Source organism: Dasypus novemcinctus, chromosome 21, assembly GCF_030445035.2.
Source record: "Dasypus novemcinctus isolate mDasNov1 chromosome 21, mDasNov1.1.hap2, whole genome shotgun sequence".
NCBI lineage: Eukaryota > Metazoa > Chordata > Mammalia > Cingulata > Dasypodidae > Dasypus > Dasypus novemcinctus.
This window is the reverse complement of record NC_080693.1, coordinates 50,616,312-50,639,308: the sequence shown is the minus strand read 5'-3', so window position 1 is coordinate 50,639,308 and position 22,997 is coordinate 50,616,312. Positions and strand designations below refer to the sequence as shown.

At 39.3% G+C, this 22,997-nt stretch overlaps 1 protein-coding gene across 2 annotated transcripts in view; it reads left to right on the top strand.

The window, feature by feature from the left end:
- Window positions 1-22,997, top strand: part of TOM1L1 (target of myb1 like 1 membrane trafficking protein) — a 64,266-nt gene that overhangs the window by 13,616 nt on the left and 27,653 nt on the right. For both annotated transcript variants that reach the window (XR_188143.4, XM_004457222.5), the window contains exons 6-7: window positions 1,142-1,243; window positions 2,590-2,706. Coding sequence is in view for 1 of the 2 variants with exons in the window: in XM_004457222.5 (XP_004457279.2) it covers window positions 1,142-1,243; window positions 2,590-2,706 (219 nt within the window). In the remaining variant the exon portion in view is untranslated. The remainder of the gene's footprint in view (window positions 1-1,141; window positions 1,244-2,589; window positions 2,707-22,997) is intronic.

The window sequence follows — 22,997 nt, the reverse complement described above, 5'->3', positions numbered from 1 at the left end:
TATGAGGCCCTCACCACACCTCTTTTTATTCTTCTTTTGACTAAGGCATAATATCATAGTGGTCTAGGACTTTACAGTTCAAAGTATGATTTGGTGTCCAATATAGGATTTTGTTAAAAATTTAGGTACATTCCACCTTAGACAGTTGAGTCAGAATCTTCATTTTACCAAGATTTCCACATGACTTCTCTGCACATTAATGTTGAAAGGCATTGGCCTAGATCTCTGTGCTTTGGGGTCTCCACCCACCGTTGGAAATAAAGCATTGACTCAGGGAGACATTCATTGGCAGAGAAGGAGATGTTTTGCCAGCTGTGGCTTAAAAAGACTTGACACAAATCATTTTACCACTTTTTTTTTAACAATTTATTTTTTATTTATTTCTCTCCCCTTCCCCTTCCCCTTTCCCTTCCCTGCCCTCCCCCCCCCCCCCCCAGTTGTCTGCTCTCTCTGTCCATTTGCTGAATGTTCTCCTGTATCTGCTTGTATTCTTGTCAGCAGCACCCAGAATCTGTGTCTCTTTTTGTTGCGTCATCTTGCTGTGTCAGTTCTCTGTGTGTGTGGCACCATTCCTGGGCAGGCTGTACTTTTTTTGTGCTGGGCAGCTCTCCTTACAGGGCGCATTCCTTGTGTGTGGGGCTCCCCTATGCGGGGGATACCCTATGTGGCAGGCACTCCTTGCATGCATCAGCACTGCGCATGGGCCAGCTCATCACACGGGTTAGGAGGCCCTGGGTTTGAACTTTGGACCTCCAATATGGTAGGCAGACGCCCTATCCATTGGGCCAAATCCGCTTCCCTACCACTTGTTTTTAACAACCCAAAGTGAGGGTAGCAGTAATCTCACGTCATATTTTATGATTGTAGACCCTTGGTAAAAGCCCAGACCATTTTCTTAAATTGTAATTCAGTTAGTAGTTGTAATAGCAGCCATCTTTTATTGAATGTCTCCTCGGGGCATACCATGTGCTTTAGCATTCTTTTCAAAATTCTGGCCAGATTGTACACTTCGTGGTTTGCTCTGGGCTAATACCCTCTACCCAGGGCTTTGGTTGAAAGTGTTTGAGTCAGCTGCATGGACAAATTGGGCTTGGGATGGCTATGTTAATTCAAATAATATTTTCATATTTTATATTGATAGACTGCTGAGGTATGTAGTCCACGAACATCTGTTCCTACTGCACCAGCTCTTTCTTCTATGATTGCTCCCAGGACCGCAACCATTGCATTGGTCCCTGAACAGGTAAGGTTGACAACGGTATTTATTGATGACTTTTTTTATATACTGAGCACTTTATTTTAATTAATTTATTCCTCTTAACATTATGAGGTGTAGGTAAAGTAAGTGTGTTATTATGCCCATTTTACAAAAGAGGAGGCTTAGACTTCATGATGTTATGTGACTTGTTCAGTGCTAAGGAGAATTAATCCCATGGATTCAGATTCCAAAGCCCAAACTTTTAAAAGCTGTGTGTGGCTAGTGGCTTTCATGGTTTTGTAGAGCTCTTGACTGTGGACTGCATCTTGTATCAATCAGCCAGTTTCCCTTGCTCCTGTCAGGACCATCAGTATACCATTTCAGAGCTCAGTAAGTAGCAGTCTTATTATTAGAGTTAATTGTGTTGACGGAATTTACATTGTATTTCTTTGACTATGGCTTGTTACTAAGGGCCTAGACAGGCAGTTATTATGTAAAGTTCATTTCTGTTTTGCTATGAGGGTTATATCATTGAAGAATATTATTATTCTTCAGTATAGGAATAAGAATGTAAAAATCCATGTGATTAATTTCTCAGGATTTAATCCAGAAAAAAGTGTTTCTTTCTTGAATCTTCCTCATTTAATACCATGAGAACTGTAAGACACTCGTTTTCCCCCTCTTTTCTCATTGGTTTCCAAGAAGCCCAGACTTACACTTGCCTTTCGTTTTTAGAAACGCTCTTATCCAGGTTCCCAGTAGTCCTCCCTTCTCAAGATAGATTCTAAACTGACTTTTTTTCCTTCATTGTTAACTTTTCTAGAACATATTTCGTATTTTTTTTTTTTAAGATTTATTTTTATTTATTTAATTCCCCTCCCCTCCCCCGGTTGTCTGTTTTCTGTGTCTTTTTGCTGCGTCTTATTTCTTTGTCCGCTTCTGTTGTCGTCAGCGGCACGGGAAGTGTGGGCGGCACCATTCCTCGGCAGGCTGCTCCCTCCTTCGCGCTGGGCGGCTCTCCTTATGGGTGCACTCCTTGCGCGTGGGGCTCCCCTACGCGGGGGACACCCCTGTGTGGCACGGCACTCCTTGCGCGCATCAGCGCTGCGCATGGGCTAGCTCCACACACGGGTCAAGGAGACCCGGGGCTTGAACCGTGGACCTCCCATGTGGTAGACGGACGCCCTAACCACTGGGCCAAAGTCCGTTTCCCATATTTCGTATTTTTTAAAAGAGCTCTCAAGTCCTTTAGAAAATGGCAGATTATATATAAGTTTAAAAATATTAAATTTTACTAAACCATTTTATCTTCTGACAAATATCTCCCAGGAGTGGGAAATAAGGCAGCCTTTCTTTGTATGTCATACCAATGATTGTTTTGCTCTCTACAGATTGGAAAATTGCACAGTGAATTGGATATGGTGAAAATGAATGTGAGAGTGATGTCCACCATATTAATGGAGAATACTCCTAGTTCTGAAAACCACGAAGACATAGAACTTCTGCAGGTGTGGTATGGTTTCAGGAAAAATTGGGTCAAGTGTGTCTTAAAGTACTTCTCTAAACACAGAACCTTGGAGTTGGGACATTGTCTAGTCCTGCTTCCTACCTCCAAACCTCAACTGATTTTTAAATTGAACAGTTGCAATGATGACTTTTAACAGAAATGCAGTAGCAACTGAGACATGGTCCCTTACCTTCTTGCAACCAAAAATCTTACATCATTTATAGCCTTGATCATATACAATCTCATGTTACTCTCTAATTGTTTTATATTTGTGAAATTTGTCTCTACATTCAACAAACATACTGAATAACTACAATATGATAAGGGATATAGAAATGAGAAGAGGGCTGTCCTAGTCCTCAAGGAATTTATGCCTAGTGAGTGAGATTGTTTTGTAAATAAGCATATTAAAGTATTATAGATACTATATAAATTTGTTTAATATATGGTGGGATCATGGGTGCAGACAAGGAAACAGGTGGGGATTCAAGAAAGGTTTAGATGGAGGCAGTACTCAGGCTGTGGAGGAGAAAGTGGGCAGGGCATGTGGACCTACTTGACCATGTGAGAGAAACCACGAGCAGTTCATTATGACTGGAGCTATTGTACCTTTTGTACCTCTTGTACCTTTTCCTGTCACTTTAATACATATAGTTAATTTTTTCCCTCTCTATTAGCTTGTTCTTCTAATATAAATTTTAACTTTTATCACATTTTAATGCTTTTATTAGCTTTAGAGGCAATTAGAAAACACCCATTTTTTGTAATTTTTAAATCTCTTTCTATACAAGTTAACATTATCATCTTTTTACTTTTCTCAGATTCCCACTTCCCACCTCTCATGTTGGTGTCATCTTCCCTTTAAGGTCTTAGAGTGTTAGTAAATAATATTTTTCTGGATCATTACTTATTTGGGGAACAATAAATTTTAAAACTGTCTTCACTCAGCATTGCTACTTGCATACCACTGCTTTCTCCTAGAGTCATTTTTTTTCCTTACTGAAATACATCCATCTACTTGTGGTAAACTTTGAGTCTTTGCATATCTGAAATGTCTTTTTTTTGGTCCTCAACTTAAATGTCAGCAGTTTGGCTGGATATGGAGTTCTAGGTACAAAATTCTGTTCCTTGAGCTCTTTAAAGATACTATTCTATTTTTCTCTTGTACCCAGTGGTACTGATGACAAGAATGACATTATTTAGGTTGTGTTCCTTTGTTTTATAATCTGTTTTGTTTGTTTTTTTTTCTGATTGCGTTTTCAATTTCCCTTTACCTTCATATTTCTGAAACTTCACTCTACCTTATTTAAGGACATATATATATGTGTGTGTGTGTGTGTGTGTGTGTGTGTGTGTGTATGCTTCCCTTACTTATCCTCTTAAGTACTAGACAGGCCCCCTTAACTTATCAACGTATTTGTTTCTTTAATTCTGAGATATTCTCAGTTCTTATTTCAAGCATTGCCTTTCTTCCATTCTCTATTTTCTTCTTATGTAACTTTATTTAGATGGTAAAACTTAACTGTTGCATTGCTTTTATCTCTTAACTTTGAGCCTTGGTTTTTATATTTACTAAGTTGATACTTGGCAACTAAAAGTATTATTAAGTAAATCCTATTTATATAGAAAATTAAAATTAAAAATTAGATACCAACTTAAGGAACAGAGAACTCAGAGACTCAGAGACTAAACTCCAGAGTTATCACTTAAAAATACTAAAATGTACAGTGTGCAACAAAAAATTACAATACAAAGAAACAGGAAATGATGGCCCATCCAGAGGAACAAGATAAAAATCCATAAACCATCAGTAAAGAGGACCAGATTTTGGACATACTGCACAAGCACTTAGAAAAAAAATAATCATCAATATGCTAAAGGAGATGAAGGAAAACACAGGAAAATAACTGAAGGATATGTGGGAAAAATGTATAAACAATATGGGAATTTCTTTAAGGGTCTCAGTAAGAACCAAACAAACACTGGAGTTGAAGATCATAATAACGGAAATGAAAAATTCCTTAGAGGGTTTCAGTAGCAGATTGGAGCTGGCAGAATAAAGTATTAGTAATCTTCAAAGACAAGACAATTGAAATGATTCAGGCTGAGGAGCAGAAAGAAAAAAGAATTTAAAAAAGCAACAGTGCCTAAGAGACCTGGGGGACACCATTAAACATACCAATAGATGCATTCTGGGAGTCCTACACAAAGAGAGAATGGTACAGAAGGAGTAGTCAGAGAACTAATGGTAGAAAACTCCCCAAATTTAACAAAGATGTGACTGTGCACATTCAAGAAGCTCAACAAACCCCAAACAGGATAAACTCAGTACCATGCTCAGACATGTAGTAATGATACTCTCTAACACTAAGGACAGAGAGAGAGTTCTGAAAGCTGCAATAGAAAAACAAGTTATGTACAAGGGAGTCCCAAGAGATTAAGTGCTGATTTCTCATCATAAGCCATGGAGGCAAGAAAAGGCTGTGGTAGGAAATATTTTAAGTGCTGAAAGAAAACAATTGCCAACCAAGGATTTTATATACAGCATGACTTTTTCTTTCAAAAATGAGGGTGCTATTAAGACATTCCCAGATACAGAAAAGCTGAGGGAGTTCATCACCTCTAGATCTGCCCTGTAAGCAGTGCTAACGGGAGTTCTTCAGACTGAAAGAAAAGGATATTAGAAAGTAGATGGGAGCAGTATAAGGAAATAAAGACCTCTAGTAAAGGTGAACATATGGGTAATCATAAATGCCAGCACTATTCTGTTGTATTTTTTGTGTGTATTTCCATTTCTTATAGGTTCTAAAATGCAAAGTCATAAAAAGTAATGATAAATTTATAGTTTTGGACATAATATGTATGAAGATAGAATTCTTAACAAGTACTACAAAAGGGGCAGAAAGGTGTAAGAACAGTGTATGTGTGTGCTATTGAAGTTAAGTTGATATCAAATCAAATATGATTGTTACATATTTCAGATATTAAATTTTAGTTGCATGGTAACCACAAAGAAAACATGAAAAATATATTCAAAAAGAAATGCAAAGGGAATCAAAATGGTATAATACAAAAGAATCAAATATGAAAGTAAACTTTAATGGAAGAATTGAGGGTCAGAAAAGGTATAAGACTTACAAAGACAAATAGCAAAATGGGCGAAGTCCTTCCTTATCAGTAGTTTCTTTAAATGTAAATGGATTAAGCTCTCCAATCAAAAGGTGAGATTGGCAGAATGGATTTAAAACCATGACTTAACTATATGTTGTTTACAGAAGACTCACCTTAAATTCAAAGACACAAGTAGGTTGAAAGTAAAGGCTGGAAAATAATAGCAAATAGTAACCAAAATAGAGCTGGAGTAGCTATAGTAATATCAGATAAAATAATTAAAAACTGTTAGGAAGCACAAAGAAGTCCATTATATTCTGATAAAAAGGTATCAATTTAAAATGGAGACATAACAAATATATATGTACCAGGTGACAGAACCCAAAATATTTGAGGCAAATATTGACCGATCAGAGGGGATAGATAGATGGTTCTATATTAATATTAGGAGACTTCAATATTCCACTTTCAATAATGGGTAGAAGATATAGAGAATAAATCAGTAAGGAAATACAAGACTTAAATGATGCTCTAAACCAGCTAGACCTAATAGACGTATATAGAACATGTCACCCAGGAGCTGCAGAATACACATTCTTCTCTAATGCACATGGACCATTCTCCAGAGAGCCCATATGTTAGGTAACAAAACAAGTCTCAGGAAATTAAAAAAATGTGACATCATGCAGTATGTCTTTTCTGCCCACAGTGGATTGAAGCTAGAAATCAATAACAGAGAAATGGAAAACTCAAGAATATGTAGAAAATTACACCATGTATTTTTAAATAAGAAACTACAAGGAAAATTAGGAAATATGTTGACGTGAATGAAAATGAAAAACAATTTACCAAAATTTATGCCGTGCAGTGCTTACATTAAAAAATAAAGATTTCAAATCAGAGACCTAACCTTATAACTGGAGGACCTAGAAAAAGAAAAGCAAACTAAACCCAAAGTGAGCAGAAGGAAGGAAATAAAGATTAGAGCAGAGATAAATAGAGAATTGAAAAAGATAATCAACAAACCAAAAGTTGGTTCTTTGAAAAGATCAGTAAATGCAACAAACCTTTAGGTGGACAAATTAAAAGAACTCAACTAAAATCAGAAATGAAAGGGGGGGACATTACTACTGAACCCAGAGAAATAAACAGGTTTATAGGAGGATACCAAGAACACCTGCTCACCAACAAATTAGAGAACTTAGGTGAAATAGATCATTTCCTAGAGACAAACTATGTACACTGACTCAAGAAGAAATAGATGATTTCAACAGTCAAATAACTGTAAAGAGATTAAAATCAGTAATCAAAGTCTCATCAGCAAAAGAAAGCCCAGAACCAAATGGCTTCATGGTTGATACCAAACATTCCAAGAATTAACACTAGTTCTGTTTATACTCTTAAAAACTTGAAGTGGAAGAAATGCTCCCTAACTAATTCTTTGAGGCTGTCATCCTCATACCAAAGCCAGATAAAAGTACAAGAAAAGAAAATTACAGACCAAAATCCCTTATGTATATGGATGCAAAAATCCTCAAGAAGATACTAACAAATCAAATCCAACAGCATATTAAAAGAATTTTACACCATGATAAATGGGATTTGTCTCTGGTATGCCAGGGTGGTTTAACATAAGCAAATGAATTAATATATCACATTAAGAGTCTGAAGGGGAAAAAAAAGCACATAATCACCTCAGTTGACACAGAAAAGGCATTTTACAAAATCCAGCACCCTTTTTGATAAACACTTAGAAAACTAGTGATAGAAGAAAACTTCAATGTGGTAAAGGGCATATATGAAAAACCCACAGCTAATATCACACTCAGTGGTGAAAGCTGAAAGTTTTTCCTCTAATATCAGGTATAAGACAAGGATGCCCACTGTTACCACTGTTATTCAAGATTGTAATGGAAGTTCTAGCTAGGACTTAAGCAAGAAAAAGAAATAAAAGGCATCCAAATTGGCAAGGAAAAAGTGAAACTTCCCTTATTTGGTGATGACATGATCCTGTATACAGAAAATCCTGAAAAATATACAACTAAGTTACTAGAACTAATAAATGAATTCAGCAAATGGTGGGGTATAAGAGCAACATGCAAAAATCAGCAGTGTTTCTATACACAGTAATGAACAATCTAAGGGAGAAACCCAGAAAAAATTCCATTTACATTAGCAACTAAAGGAGTCAGATATCTAGGAATAAATCTAACCAAGTATGTAAAGGACTTGCACATAGAAAACTACAAAACATTACTAAAAAATCAAAGAAGACTTTAAATAAATGGAAATGATATTCCATGTTCGTGGATTACAAGACTAAATATTGCTAAGATGTCAGTTCTATCCAACACAATGCACAGACTCAACACAGTTCAAATCAAAATTCCAGCAACCTTTGCAGAAACGGAAAAGCCAACATCATATTTATATGGAGGTTATACCAACTAGCCAAATCCATCTGGAAAAAGAATGAAGTTGGAGGACTCTTGCTTTCTGATCTTAAAACTTATTACAAAGCCACAGTCATCAAAATACATGGTACTGGCACAGGGACAGACATATAGGCCAACGCAATCGAATTGAGAGTTCAGAAATCAACCCTCACAGTTATGGCCAACAGATACTTGACAAGGCTGCCAAACCCATTCGATTGGGAAAGAATAATCTCTCAGTAAATGGTGCTGAGAAAACTGGATTTCCATATGCAGAAGAATGAAGGTGGATCTATACCCTATACCACATACAAAAAAATCAGTTCAAAATGGATCAAAGACCTAAATATGAGGGCCAAAACTATAAAACTTGTAGAAGAAAATATAAGAAAGCATCTTCAGGTTTTTGTGTTAGGCAGTGTTTCTTAGACTTTATCCCCAAAGCACAAGCAACAACAACAAAAAACATAGATAAGTAGATCTCATCAAAATTTAAAACTTGCATGCATAAAGGACTTTATTGTGAAAATAGAGACATCCTACAGACTGACAGAATATTTGGAAACCACATATCTGATAAGCCTTTAATATCCAAAATATGTAAAGAAATTCTACAACTCAACAATAAAAAGACAATTCATTTTAAAAATAGACAAAAGACTTAAATAGGCATATCTCCAAAGAAGGTGTGCAATTGGTAAAAAAAAAAAAAAACACATGAAAAGATACTCAACATCATTAGCTACTAGGGAAATGCAAATCAAAACCACAATGATATACCATCTCATACTCACTGGATTGGCTACTATTAAAAAAAGAGAAGATAAGTCTTGGAGAGGAGATGTAGAAATAGGAACACTCATTCATTGTTGGAGGGAAGACAGTTCGGCAGTTACTCAGAAAGTTAAGTGTAGAATTACCATATAACCTGGCAATCTTACTTCTAGGTATATACCTGAAACAGTTGAAAGGAAGGACTCAAATAGATATTTGTACACCAATATTCATGGCAGCATTTTTCACAATTGCCAAAATATATAAGCAACCCAAATGTCCAACTGAAAATGGGTAAACAAAATGTGGTATATACATACAATGGAATATCATTCAGCCATTAAAAGGAAAGAAGTTCTGATGCATGTGACAGCATGGATGAACCTTGAAGACATCATGTTGAGTGAAATAAGCCAGTCCCCTAAAAAACAAATATTGTTTGACTTCACTGATATGACTTAATTAGAATGAGAAAATTCATGGAGGCAGAAACTAGAATATAGGTTACCAGAGGCATGGTGTAGGAAGAATGGGGGAGTTGAGGCTTAAATGGGACGGTTTCTGTTTGGGGTGATGGAAAAGTTTTGGTAATAGATGGTGGTGATGATAGCAAAATAGTGTGAATGTAATTAACAGCACTGAAATAAATGTTTGAATGTGACTAAAAGGGGAAATTTTAGGTTGTATATGTTACTAGAATAAAAATGAAAAAAAACCCATAGAACTGTACAACTCAGAGAACTATAAGGTGAACCACATACTATAATTAACAGTAGAATTATATTCTTCTATCAGTTGTGAAAAAATATGCCACACTAGTGCATTGTGTTGATAATAGGGGTGAGTATATGGGAACCTATTTCTGCATGATTTTTCTGTAAATCTTCTAACAAAAAGAAAATTAAATATCACAGTAAAAAACTTATGTGGCAGATGGTATTTTTGTAAAAAATGGATCTTTCAGAGCTCTAAAATGAAATGATTTATGACTTTTCTCAGTTTTACATCAGTCTGTGACAAACAGTCCTCCAGTAAAAATGAACGGTGAATTCAGGTTTATATTTTATTCCTTATAAGAGTACACTGAAATGCTTTATTACCTCTGTCTTTTGGTACAGATGTTTGGTTGAATTTTTCTAGGATAATGCTAATTTGTTGGTCGCTGTTTTAATGCCAGAACTCAAGAGTTGTGTGTTGCCTTGAATAGTAAAGAGACATAGATTATAAATCAACATTAGAATAATACTCTCAGTCAATTCAACTTGAATGGGTTCTGGCATTTAGATCAGCTTGTTTACAGAAGTTATTTAAATGTGTAACTTTATTTCCCTTCCTGTGCTTCTGTTTTTAATACACAGATATCTGGTATGGAGAGTGCTACTCTTAATTTATTTTGACAAGTACTTAGATTTTTAAAATCTAAATAATCCCACTCTGCTTGATCTAAAATAAAGTAATGCAGTCTTCTGTGGAGATTGGAGAAAAGGAGCATATCTGATTCAGAAATCTAAAACTGAAGCCAGCAAAGATAGATTAGGGAGAAACAAGGTGATTCTTTAGTCTATATTTTTCAAAGGGTTTTCTCACATTTCTCTCAACTATTCAAATCAGACCCCTAGATAATGCTCACCCTCTGCTTGGCTGCCCTTATATAACGACAGCAGTTTGAGGAGGCTCACTGTGAGCTTCGGGGAGCATCAGAGAATGGGAGGCAAAGAAGCAATGAAGGCCCATGGGGCATACTATGAAGGAGGGAGTGCAACTGTAATTACAAGGAGTGATGAAAGTGTAATACCTGAAACCAACTTTGAATTGTGAAATAGACATTTAATTTTTTCTACAACCAGATAATATCGTGTTTTTTTAGCTTGCTAAAATCATAAATTTACCTCCTTTCCTTCCTTAAATCCCATTAAAAATACAAAAGAAACATGAAAATAAGAATAAATCCCAAGGATTTCAGGAGTGCCTGAGCCATCCATCAGCAAACCAGAACAGTGAGAATATTCACTGTCGCATAGTGCAGATGGAATCAGATGTACTGGGGAATCTGCAGCCCCAGGCAGGCAAAAGAGGTCCTTCCAAAGTAGCATTTCTCAGAGGATCTTCATACCACTCTCAAAATCAGAGTAAGAGAGGACAGGCCTTGGGCAGTCAGTTGAAGATTAAAACAGTTGGCATCTGTCCCCTCCTGTAGAGGCAGTTAACTTCATAGTGGGAGACTTCCAGTGTGAATAGTAAGGCCTGAGAAACAGGGCTGTGCTCCAAATAACTGGTGGTTTCTAAGAGAACCTTGGAACCTCCATAACCAGAAGAAAAATGACCAGTGCTACTTAGTGTGCTTAACCTTTGAAGATGGGGAACCTCATCCATGGAGGTAATGATTCAAGAAGGCTAGGGGTGGGGGTACCCAGGAATTTGTATTTTGCAGATGTATTTATGGTCATTCTTATGCCCTCGTTCCAGTAACCTACCTTGTGAGAAACCCTGCATAAAAGGAAAACATGCCTTAAAGCATGGACCCCTTCATTTCCCAGCCATACACACTCACCCAATAGAGATCATCAGTGGGTCTAGCATATTAGAATCACCTGTGCTGCCAAAACAGCAAAAATGCTGCCCTTGCCCTACCCCAGACTAGTTAAATAAGATTTCTTTTGGTGGGGCCCTAGGCATCAGTATTTTTATAAAAAGCCCTTCAATCCCCAAGCTCATTTTGATGTGCAGGCAGGGCTGAGAATCACTGATCCAGACCTTCAGCCTGGTCATTAAACATTTGAGCCCAAACCAATGGCATTAAGGAAAGAAATCAACCTTAAGTAGTGGAAAAACTAATCTCCAAATAACCTGATACATCAGAAATTAGAAGGTAACTTTAAAATATGTAAAATTAAGGTCATCAAAAGGCAGTGGGAAACTATCCCTTAAATTATAAAAAAGAAGGATGTGTTGACCTGGTCTGGAATAAAAGCAGAGTTCCTGGAAATTCAGAGTTTGGTTGTTGAAATAACAACAAGAGACTTTTATGTAAGGCCTTAATAGATCTTCTCTGTCTCTTAACCTCGTTTTTATATTTTTTATGACTGTCTCTCATGCATTTCTTTGATTCTTTCAGGTCCATTATCAAGTCACTAATTCTCTCTTTAGCAAACTGATCTGATTTTGACCTATTATGTATTAAATTTTATTTTCCTTGTGTAGCAGTTTGATATTATTGATGAATTCCAAAAAGAAATATAGGGGAAAGCAGCTGTGGCTCAATCAGTTGGGCTCCTATCTACCACATGGGAGGACCTAGGTTCACATCCTGGGGCCTTCTTGTGAAGGCAGGCTCACCTGCATGCTGTGGAGTGCCGCCTGGCCGTCAGGCACCACAGAAAGCTGACTCAGCAAGGTAACACAACAAAAATGGGAGACAAGCGGGGAAAAAAAACACAGAAGAATGTACAGCGAATGGACACAGAGAGCAGACAACAAGCAAGCCACAGGGGGGAGGGGAAATAAATTTTAAAAAAGGAAATATTGGATTATTTTTGTAAACTGATCTTTTCCTCTGGGCATATTAGATTATATTGGGTTCCTAGGTTTACTAGATTAAGTAATTATATAAACCTCTTGTGCCAGTAGGGCCTTGAGTTTGGAGGGTGGGGACTCAGAGATAAAAGGCATGGCAAAGGACAGAGTTGAGGGGCTTTGATGTTGGAATTTGATGCTGAAGCCTTAAGCTAGAGCCCTGGGAAGTAAACTCACTGAGGAAACAGAAGCAAGCCCCAGAAAGAGGAATCCTGAGCCCAGGAAAAAGAAGCCTTAGGGAGGGAGGAACCCAGGAAGCCTGAATGAACCCTTGCAGCCACCTTGCTCCAACATGTGGAAATAGACTTTGGTAAAGGAAGTAACTTATGCTTTATGGCCTGATATCTGTAAGCTTCTTCCCCAAATGAATACCCTTTATAAAAACCAACCAATTTCTGGTATTTGCATCAGCACCCTTTTGACTAATACCGAATTTGGTACTGAGGAGTGGGAAGTGCTTTTGCAATTGCCGAAATGGTGGAACAGTATTATAAATGGGTAAGGGGTACTTTTTTTTTTTTTTGAGGAATTCTGAGATGCTTGATGGAAAAGGCCTAGATTGCTTTGAAGAGATTGCTGACAGCAATATGGATGCTAAAGAGACTTTTTATGACACCTTAGATGTAAATGATTAAACTATTATTGGAAACTGGAGGAAAGGCGATCCATGTTTTAAAGTTGCAGAGAACTTAGCAAGATTAACTCCTGGTGTTTTATGGAAGGCAGAATTTGAAAATGGTGAGCTTGGGCATTTAGCTGAAGAAATTTCCAAAGTATCCTTAGAGAATGCGGCTTGGCTTCTGCTTGCAGCTTGTAGCAAAATGCTAGACGAAAGAGATAGGCTGAGGACTGAACTCTCGGGCACAAAGAAAACAGAAACTGATTCTTGAAATTCCGTGCCTCTGGACATCAAGCTCCCAGATGAAAGTGCCCCACTGGAGGACTTAACTAAACTTGGAACTTGTAAATCAGGATTGAAGATGCAGTTATGTCAGAAAGACTTGTGGAAAGTCTTACTCTCTGATGGCTTGGACCCCTGCTTCCTGCATGCTTAACCAACAGACTTTTTGAGAGAGCTGTATGAACAAAAGCACTGTCAGCCTGGAATAAAAGGGACATGGAAAGGAGAGATTGAAGGGGAAACTACTTCAAGAGGAAAACATGGAAGCTGAGATCTGGAATTAAAACATCATCTTGAGCCAAGAGAAGAACCCCATCCATGTGTATAGAGAGGGTGAGTTTGCCCTAGCAGTTGAAGAGGGTGGATGTTCCTGCCCGATGTTCTGGGGGAGTTTTGCTGCCCCAGGGTACAGAGAGGGTGAAGCACATTCCCCAAGGATTAGGGTAGTTAAGGTCAGCACCTCACAGGTCTTAGAGGGGTGGACCTTTCCCCCAAAGGTTATGGAAAGCCAGACGGTCAACTTGTTGCTCTGAGAGGGTTGAGCCTGTATGCCAAAAGTTAGGGAAGGTCAGGTGGTAAACTCTTTGCTCTGAGAGGGTGAAGCCTGTATGCCAAAGGTTAGGGGGGATGTTGTCTTCATGTCACTGTATGAGGAGGGTTAAGACTAACCCAAAGATTGGGTAATTTGTGGCAATCACCTGAACCCTCTTGGAGGGAGAGGTCTGGAGCTTGGTCGACTCCTAGATGCTTGATGACGGTGGAACCAAGAAAATGGCCATTGGGCAAGTGCTTTGCAGCCATGATTGAGTTGTGGATCTGAACATGGGGATTTATCCTCAGTTATATGGGTGAACCCACTGTAATCACAAGAGTCCTGTAAGAGGGAGGCAGGATCAGAGTTAGTATGAGATGCGATGTTGGAAGTGAGAGGTTGAAGTGATAAGAATTGATCATGAGCTAAGGAACGTGGGCAGCCTTTAGAAGCTGTAAAAGTCAAGGAAACAGATTTTTCCCTGTAGCCTCCAGAAAGAACACAACCTTGCCAGCACTTTGATTTTAGACCTCTGACCTCCAGGACTATAAGAAAGTAAATTTGTGTTTCAAGCCACCAAGTTTGTGGTAATTTATTACAGCAGCAATAAGAAACTCATACAGATTTTGGTTCCCTGAAGTGTGGTACTGCTGTAATAAATACTTGAAAATATGGAAGTGACTTTGGAATTTGGGCAGTGGTAGAGACTGAATGAATTTTTAGAGGCACAAAAGAGCCTAGATTACCATAAAAAGGCTGTTGGTAGGAATATGGACTTAAAGGTGCTGCTGGTGGTGAGGGCTTAGAAGGAAGTAAAGAACACGTAAGGAGAACCTACAACTTAGAGAATACCTAAATTATCATGAAGTCTGTTGGTGGAAATATGGCACTGATGGGGAAGGTTCAGAAGAAAAGCAGGAACATGTTATTTTAAACTGGAAGAAAGGGAATCTTTTTATATGATACAATATTTGGATATTTAACTGAGATTTCTAAGCAAAGTTTTGAAGGTGTGGCCTGGTTTATTCTTGTTGTTTATAGTAAAATATGAGAGGAAAAAGCAATTTAGAGAACTGTCAAACCAAAAAGAACCAGGATTTGATGATGTGGGAAATTCTCAGCCTGTCCAGATTGCAACTGATGCTAAACCTAGGAGATTCAGGAAAGCATGCTCTGGAGAGAAAGCCAAGCTGGAGAACCTTTTGTTAGTGCATTAGAAGGATCAAAGAGTTAGTTTTTTTCTTTATCACACAGAGCTCTTGCAGAGATTTAGACATGATTTATGTATCCCTCTTCCATTTTAGCAGAATCCCAAAATAGACATGGGATTATCTAGAAAAGATCTGGGGAGAAGCCTGTGGTCTAATGGAGTGAATACCAGAGCACAAAGAACCTAATACATCAGAAATTAGAAGACATGTGTGGAAGACCCTCACATTTCTTGAGGATATTATATCAAGAGAAACTGCCAGCATGTGCTGAAAGGGGCAGAGAAAGATGAAATTAAAGAAGACTCTTAGACTCAAAATTATAAAGGCAAGAAAACAGGCTGATAAAACTACTCAGCTACAGATACTGCTCCCCTTCCTCAAAAAAGAAGGATAACTCAGAGGGCACAGCCAGTAAATGGAGCTTCAAATTACAGAGGATTATCCCCAGGCCTTTGAAACTTCATTAAATTTGCTCTGCTGGATATTGAAATTGCTTGGAATGGGTAGCTCTATTTTCCCTTCAGTTTCCTCCCTATTTGAATGGGAATGTCTGTAACTGGTATCCATTGCCTGCCCCACCTTGTATTTTGGGAGCAGATAATTTGTTTTCTAATTTTGCAGGTCCACAGTTGGAGAGCAGTTTTGTCCCAAGGTGGATCATACCTAGAGTTTCACCCATATCTGACTTAAGATGAGACTAGGAACCTTTGAGATCGTGATATTTAGATGAGATTTTGGACTTTGAGTCGATGCTGTCCTAGGTTGAGCCATCAGAGGATGTTGGGATGGCATATATGTATTTTTTATGTGGAATAGACAAAAATCTTTGGGGACCAGAGGGCAAACTCTGGGTAGGCTCCTCAAAGAAGCACCTGTGACTATGTTCCCTCATATGGCAAAAGGGACTTCGCCAATTGTGATTAAGTTAAGGGTCTTGGGATGAGATTATTCTAGATTATCCGGAGGGCCCAATAATATCACAAGGATCCTTATAAGAGGGAGGCAGTGGAGTTAGAGTTAGAAGATGTAAGGAGAGAAGTAGAGATTAGAGAGGAGAGAAGATGCTATACTGCTGGTTCTGAAGACAGAGGAAGAGCCCATGAGACAAGGAATGTAGGTAGCCTTTGGAAGCTGAAAAAGCCAAAGATTTTCACCTGAACCCTCCAGAAGGAATGCCATTCTGCTAACACTTTGATTTTTTTTTTTACCTTTAGAATTGTAAGCTAACAAATTTGTGCAGTTTTAAGCCACTAAGTTTGTGGTAATTTGTTCCAGCAACAATAAGAAACTAATACAGTGGCTTATTTTGTTTGTTGGTTTTAATTTTCTTATAATCAGTTTATGTTCATTGTTACTTTATGCACATACATTTTCTGTGACAGGTGTATTTCTGCAAAGGGAATTTTTCCTCCGTCAAACAGACATCAAGGGCTCTCCACCTCAAGACTATTTTAAATTTGGCTACTAGCTTAAGGTATTTCAGACTACATAGGTAGTATGAATTCAGTCCCCAAACTCAAATTAGGGGAAGCTTATGGTTATGAGTCTCAGGAAAGTGATTTATTATCCTTCTTTCCATTGAAAACCAAGACTGAAGCACCATTTTCCTTGCTGTTGCCCTTTGTGGAGCTGATGTGTTTTTTTAATTTACTGACTTACGTAGAGAATAGCCTTTTAGGGACTCCCAGCTACATGTGGGGGTCTTTAGCCCATCTCCCCATCTTATTCAGGCCAAGGCTTTTCCTCCTGGCTCTGCTTAAAACAGTGGGTTATTAGAGATTGACGGATGTCTTTTAAAGCACTTTTGCCTTTTTTTTTTGACTCTTCTCTTTGGATCTTATTTTTTCAGCCTTTGAAGGTTTCTCATATTTTCTTGAAAGTTTAGGCAAGCATGTTAAAATATTTTTTATATTGCAGCTGGCATTTTTTGGTGTTTTATTTTCAAGAGGGATTTTCAAGATATTGAATATAGTACAGTGCTAGAAACCAACAACTATTTAGCTTTTTAAAAGGTAAATCAAGTCATGCCCCTTGCTTGAAACCTTCCAGTGGCTTCCCATTACACTTGGAATAAAATCCAGCCGCCTCCTTCTGATGACACATCCACTCCAGAGCTCCTGCCTGCCTTTTTCCCTGCAGTCTGTGCCTCTTGCTTTCCTCCTTGGTTCATGCACACCAGCCCCTTCCTGTTCCTTGAACACACTGGCTTCATTCTTGCCACCACTGACTCTCACGCTTCACCTGGACTGCAGATGGCCAGCTTTCTCTTGTCATTCAGATCTCAGTGTGTGGCTTCCTCTGAGAAGTGTTCCCTGACTCTCCAGTCCAAAGTCTGCCACCTTCTTATCACATTAAAGTTCTCATTCTCCAGCCAGCTCTGACACGGTCTCATACACTCTTTGCATATTTGTTCAGCTGTCTTTACCTCCTGCCACAGAACTTGTCTTGTCCACTGCTGAGATCTTGACTCCAGGATCAGTATCTGGTACAATCCAAGAGCAGTATCTGGTACAATGTAATCACTCAGTAGAAATATGTTTAATGATCTATTTCCCCTAGCTTTTATGTGGTTTAAAATTCAAATCTTTATCTTCGGTATGAGATAGGGACTTTACCTTCACTTATTATTTTTTTCATTTAGATGGCTGGTTGACCGAGTAACAATTTGTCCTTTTCCCACTGATTTCAAACTCCCCCTTATATGACATGTTGTATTTTAATGTAAGGATGTCTTTCTGGAAGCTATTCTCTTCTTTTTTTTTTTTTAAAGATTTATTTTTTATTTATTTCTCTCCCCTTCCACCCTTGCCCCAGTTGTCTGTTCTCTGTGTCGATTTGCTGCATGTTCTTCTTTTGTCCACTTTTGTTGTCAGCGGCACGGGAATGTGCATCTCTTTTTGTTGCGTCATCTTGTTGTGTCAACTCTCTGTGTGGGCGGCACCATTCCTGGGCAGGCTGAACTTTGTTTTGCGCTGGGAGGCTCTCCTTACCGGGTGCACTCCTTGTGCATGGGGCTCCCCTACGCGGAGGACATCCCTACATGGCACAGCACTCCTTGCGCACATCAGCACTGCACATGGGCCAGCTCCACATGGGTCAAGGAGGCCCGGGGTTTGAACCTCAGACCTCCCATGTGGTAGACAGACGCCCTATCCATTGGGCCAAGTCCGTTTCCCTGGAAGCTGTTCTCTTTCCTTCATTTGTTTATGTATCTCCGTACTGGTATCATACTGTTTTCAAACCTTGTAAGGTGTATCAGTCAAATTTGAGGAGAGTTTATCCATAGGACTATTATTTAGCAAGGTATGGTTGGGTCCAGGGAAACCACCAGAGCTAATCCACTACCCTGGGGCTTGTAAGAGTGGGCTAACAGTAGGGAACTTTTGTCAGAACACAAGGAAAAGAATCATGTGGAAAAGGCATCCTTGAGAGCAGCAGTGTCTTTGGTGGGATGAGCGGAAGGAATAAAAATCCAGACCTCTCTTCTCCCTTGCTCTGATTTCCTCTTAGCACATCCTGCTGGCTGAACCCAACCAGAAGCAGGAGAGCAGGGGACCTATTGATACAGTCCCTGAAGGTCAGCCCCAAGGCACAGAACAGGGTGGAGACAGTGGGGAGTGGATCTGGAGGGCAAAAGGGAGGCTTCCAGCACACAAGGAACATCTCCCCTTAAAAACTTCTTGGTTGTTTTTATGCACAGACTTTACCAATTGTCACACTCATATGTGCCCAAAGTGAACATTAAGACAAGTCCATATTTCCTGTTTCATGTGTTTGTGCTTACCTACTAGAAGCTGTTCTGTTTATTTCGGACCTATTCCCTGTTTCCTTCCATTTTAAGTTCCATATATTTACTTAGAATCTTCTGTCTATACCTCCAATGTATTTTGAGCAGTTATATCCTGTAGCACTACTAATTAATGGGACTCCTATTTGTTAGGCTGTAAGGCAGTGAAACCATTTTGTGTCATTAGAAACTTTATCCCACCTCTGTATGTAACCTAGGGTTAAGAATAACAAATAATTATGGTTACTAAATCATTATACAGATGACTTTATATTATAAAATAGTCAAAAGTTAATACCTGAAATTACTGAAGCTAGCTAGACCGGTTTCACCCCTGTTTATGATTACACTAAATTTAGCCTTATCCTCGTGTATGCTTAATTTTGTGATGATAATTCTAGAGTCACCTTACCCTTGTGTGGTTATTCCAGAACTAGATTCACCCTTGTGTATGCTTACTGTTATAATGGCATCCATTCCACCCTCCTTTGTTTAATATCCTTATGAAGGAATGGATGTAGCTCAGGGGGTGAGCTCCTGCTTTCCACGTGCAAGTCACGGGTTGATCCCTGGTACCTCCGAAAAACAAACAAAAACACCAACTCTCACTGGGGAGCAGATGTAGTTCAGTGGTTGAGCACCTGCTTCCCATGTACAAGGTGTACTGGGTTCAATCTCCAGTACCTCCTAAAAAAATATATAAAAAACCTTGTAACCGACCTCTGTTCTGTGTACCCTATATACCCCATCCCAGAACCCTGTGACTCATCCTGGTTTGGTGCCCTCCTGCCACCATCTTGTTCAGCTTCTTAATGTTTATCAAAGAAGGAACCTGTGCCAGCTCCACCCTAATTACTCATTAGCATCCTGACGTTATAAAATTTTAGAATTTCTGCAGTTTGGAAAGGCTGTTTTTGGGCCACTAGTCTACTGTCCTCTGCTTGTGCAAAAAAACTCTTTCTCTCTGAAACCCTGGTATCTCAGGAATTGGTCTTGAAAGTGTGCCGGGATGAAAGAACCCACTTTTGCTTGGTATCATGTGGAGCTCACAGACTTTGAATTTCGTTAGGGGTGTTAGGTCTGTTTCATTTTGTTTCTCAGATATGATCAATTTCTACTGGAGAACAAGGATTCTGAGGCTGTATCCAGCCTGAGTATTGCAGTGAGTTAAGGATGTCAGTTCTGGCCACTGGAATGAAGCGTTGCATGACATGTTCTGCATTTGTTATCTTGGCATTGTGTACTCAGCTTTGGACCAACATACTTATACCTTGAGTAGCCATCTTTCCCTGGTACCTCTCATTTTAATCTTTCTTATCTTATTTTCTGTCTAAATCTAGAATGATTTAGCCTTCTGTAGAATAAAGTGGTGAGCTCTAATTTTGAAAGTACAATTAAAGAATGCCTTAATCTAACTTATTAAAGAAATATAAAATCATGATTCTAAAATTTGATTCTGTAAGGATAGTTTGTAACCAGTTGAGACAAAAACCTAAGAGAGTTTAAAAAAAAAATCATTGCTCCCTAGATTATTCTTACTGTCTTTACCATTCAAAAACTTGTAAGGTGTTAAGAGCAAAAGGACTTTCAATGTCATTGAGTTCATCTCTATTTCTTTGCAGATAAAAAGAGGGAAGTGATGGCACAGTGGCAAGTGTGGAGCTGGAGCTAGAACTTCATTCTCCCAAGCCTAGGTGCTATTCTCTATACCACTTGTTTCTGATTTTGAAACCAGGGTCGACTTTCTAGTATACATGGTTTTAGTTTCCTTGCAGCTAACACAAATACCATACAGTGGATTGGCTTAAACAATGGGGATTTATTGGCTCACGGTTTTGAGACTAGGAGAAGTCCAAAACTAAGGCATCACTGAGGCAGTGCTTTCTCCCAGAAGACTGTGGTGTTCTGGGGCTGGTTGCTAGAGATCCTTGGTCCTTGGGTTTTCTGTCACACGGCAATAGGCAGCCTCTCCTAGTTTTTCTCGTGTGTTGATGTCTAGCTTCTGGTTGCTCCCTTTCCCTTTCTTCTTTGAGGCCTTTTCTAGAAGACCTCCAGTAACAGGATTAAGGCCCATCCTGAATCAGTTGGGCCACACCTTAACTGAAAGTAACCTCATGAGAAGGTCTTGTTTACAAGGGTTCACCCCCACAAGAATGGCTTAAGTTTAGAACATGTTTTTCTGGGGAACTTAGCTCCAAGCCACCTGTTGTCTTTTCACATGGGTATTACTTTAAATGTTTGTTGAACTGAATTGATGCTTTTTGAAAAATTAATGACCGAGAACAAAAGAAAGAATAAGTAGTTAAAGAAAACAAAGGCAAGTCGTCTGGGTTCTAGGTTCTTGCCTACTTCACATAAAGGAATTTAAGGATATGCCATAGGGTAGGCAAGCAAGTAGAGTTTTTTGAGAAAGGAGAGAAAGGGGACGTACACACCTAGACGTGGGTGTGGGCATGCTGGGACCCTGGGTGAGCTTCTTTAAAGCTGTTCTTTCCTCCTCCCCTTCCCCACTTTGAGGAGGGATCTGAGCTCTTTGCTGTTCTGATTGGTTGCTTTTCTGTCTTCCTAGTGATTTATACTACAGACTACTCAGGCTGCACCTGTTAGCTTTCAGGGAACCAATGGGAAGGCCTTTCTGTTTGGAGTTATCCAAGCTTTTTTGAGCCCCAGAGTTTCAGGTGGAACCTCGAACCACGTTTTTGGCTGGCATTTGGCCATAACATTTAAGGCTTTGTTTTTTTGTTTGTTTGTTTTTAATTTATTTCCTTTTTTTTTTTTTTAAAGATAAATCACATAAAACGTTATATTAAAAAACATAAGAAGTCCCCACTCCTGCTCCTCCCACAACAACATCCGCCCTCATCAGTAAGGCACATTCATTGCATTTGGTGAAGACAGCCCAGAGCACTGCCAAACCTCACGGACCATAGTTTGCATTATAGTTCACACTCTCCCCCAGTCCATCCAGTGGGTTATGGCAGGATATATAATGTCCTGCATCTGTCCCTGTAGTATCATTCAGCACAACTCCAAGGCCTGAAAATGCCCCATATCATACCCCTTCCTCCCTTTCCCTGCCCTCAGCAACTCCTGTGGCCACCATCTCCACATCAGCGATGCAATTTCTTCCATTGTTAGAGTCACAACAGTACTATAGTAGAACACCATCAAGTCCACTCCAATCCATATTATATTCTTCCGTCCTGTGGACTCTGGGGTGGTGATGTCCACTCCACCTCTGAATTGAGCAAGGGCTTAGATCCCACATGGCTGATGGGTGTGATACTCCTGCTTGCAGTTGTAGACACTGTCAGTTCCTGTTGTGGTGGTTGACCTTTCTCACCTCCCTGTCAGCTGACCTGGGTAAGTTCAATGAACTGGGGAATAGGTTTTGCAACTCTGCTGAAGCTCAGGGCCCAGCTGGCACATGAACAGTCCAGAGATTCAAGTCTCCTGAGCATATACAAACCCCAGCACCAATCACAGGTTCAGTAAAAGTGACAGAAGAGGCATGTGTAGGGAGGTCACATCTTAGACCAACTCCATCACAATCAGGAGCACAAATTCTAAAATAGGGCCTACTGGCAAGGCAATGAACTCCAGAGCCATCTGTCATAACTGTAGAATCTGTGTGTCTCTGTAGCCCTCAGAAACACCCATACCTGGGTTATATCTACTTGGGCTGTCTCTGGGATCCTGCTAAGGCATTCATAAGCACAACCCCTCTGATGCCCTCCTGACTCATTTTGAAGTCTCTTAACCATATAAACTCATTTGTCTTTACCATTTCCCCTTTTGTTCAGGTCTTTTTCCAGTTGCATCACCAGATGGTGATGGTGGTAATCCCTCAGTGCCAGGGAGGTTCATCCCCGGGAGTCATGTCCCACACTGGAGGGAAGGTAATGCACTTACATGTTGAATTTGGATTAGAGAGTGGCCACATTTGAGCAACATGGAGGCTCTCAGGA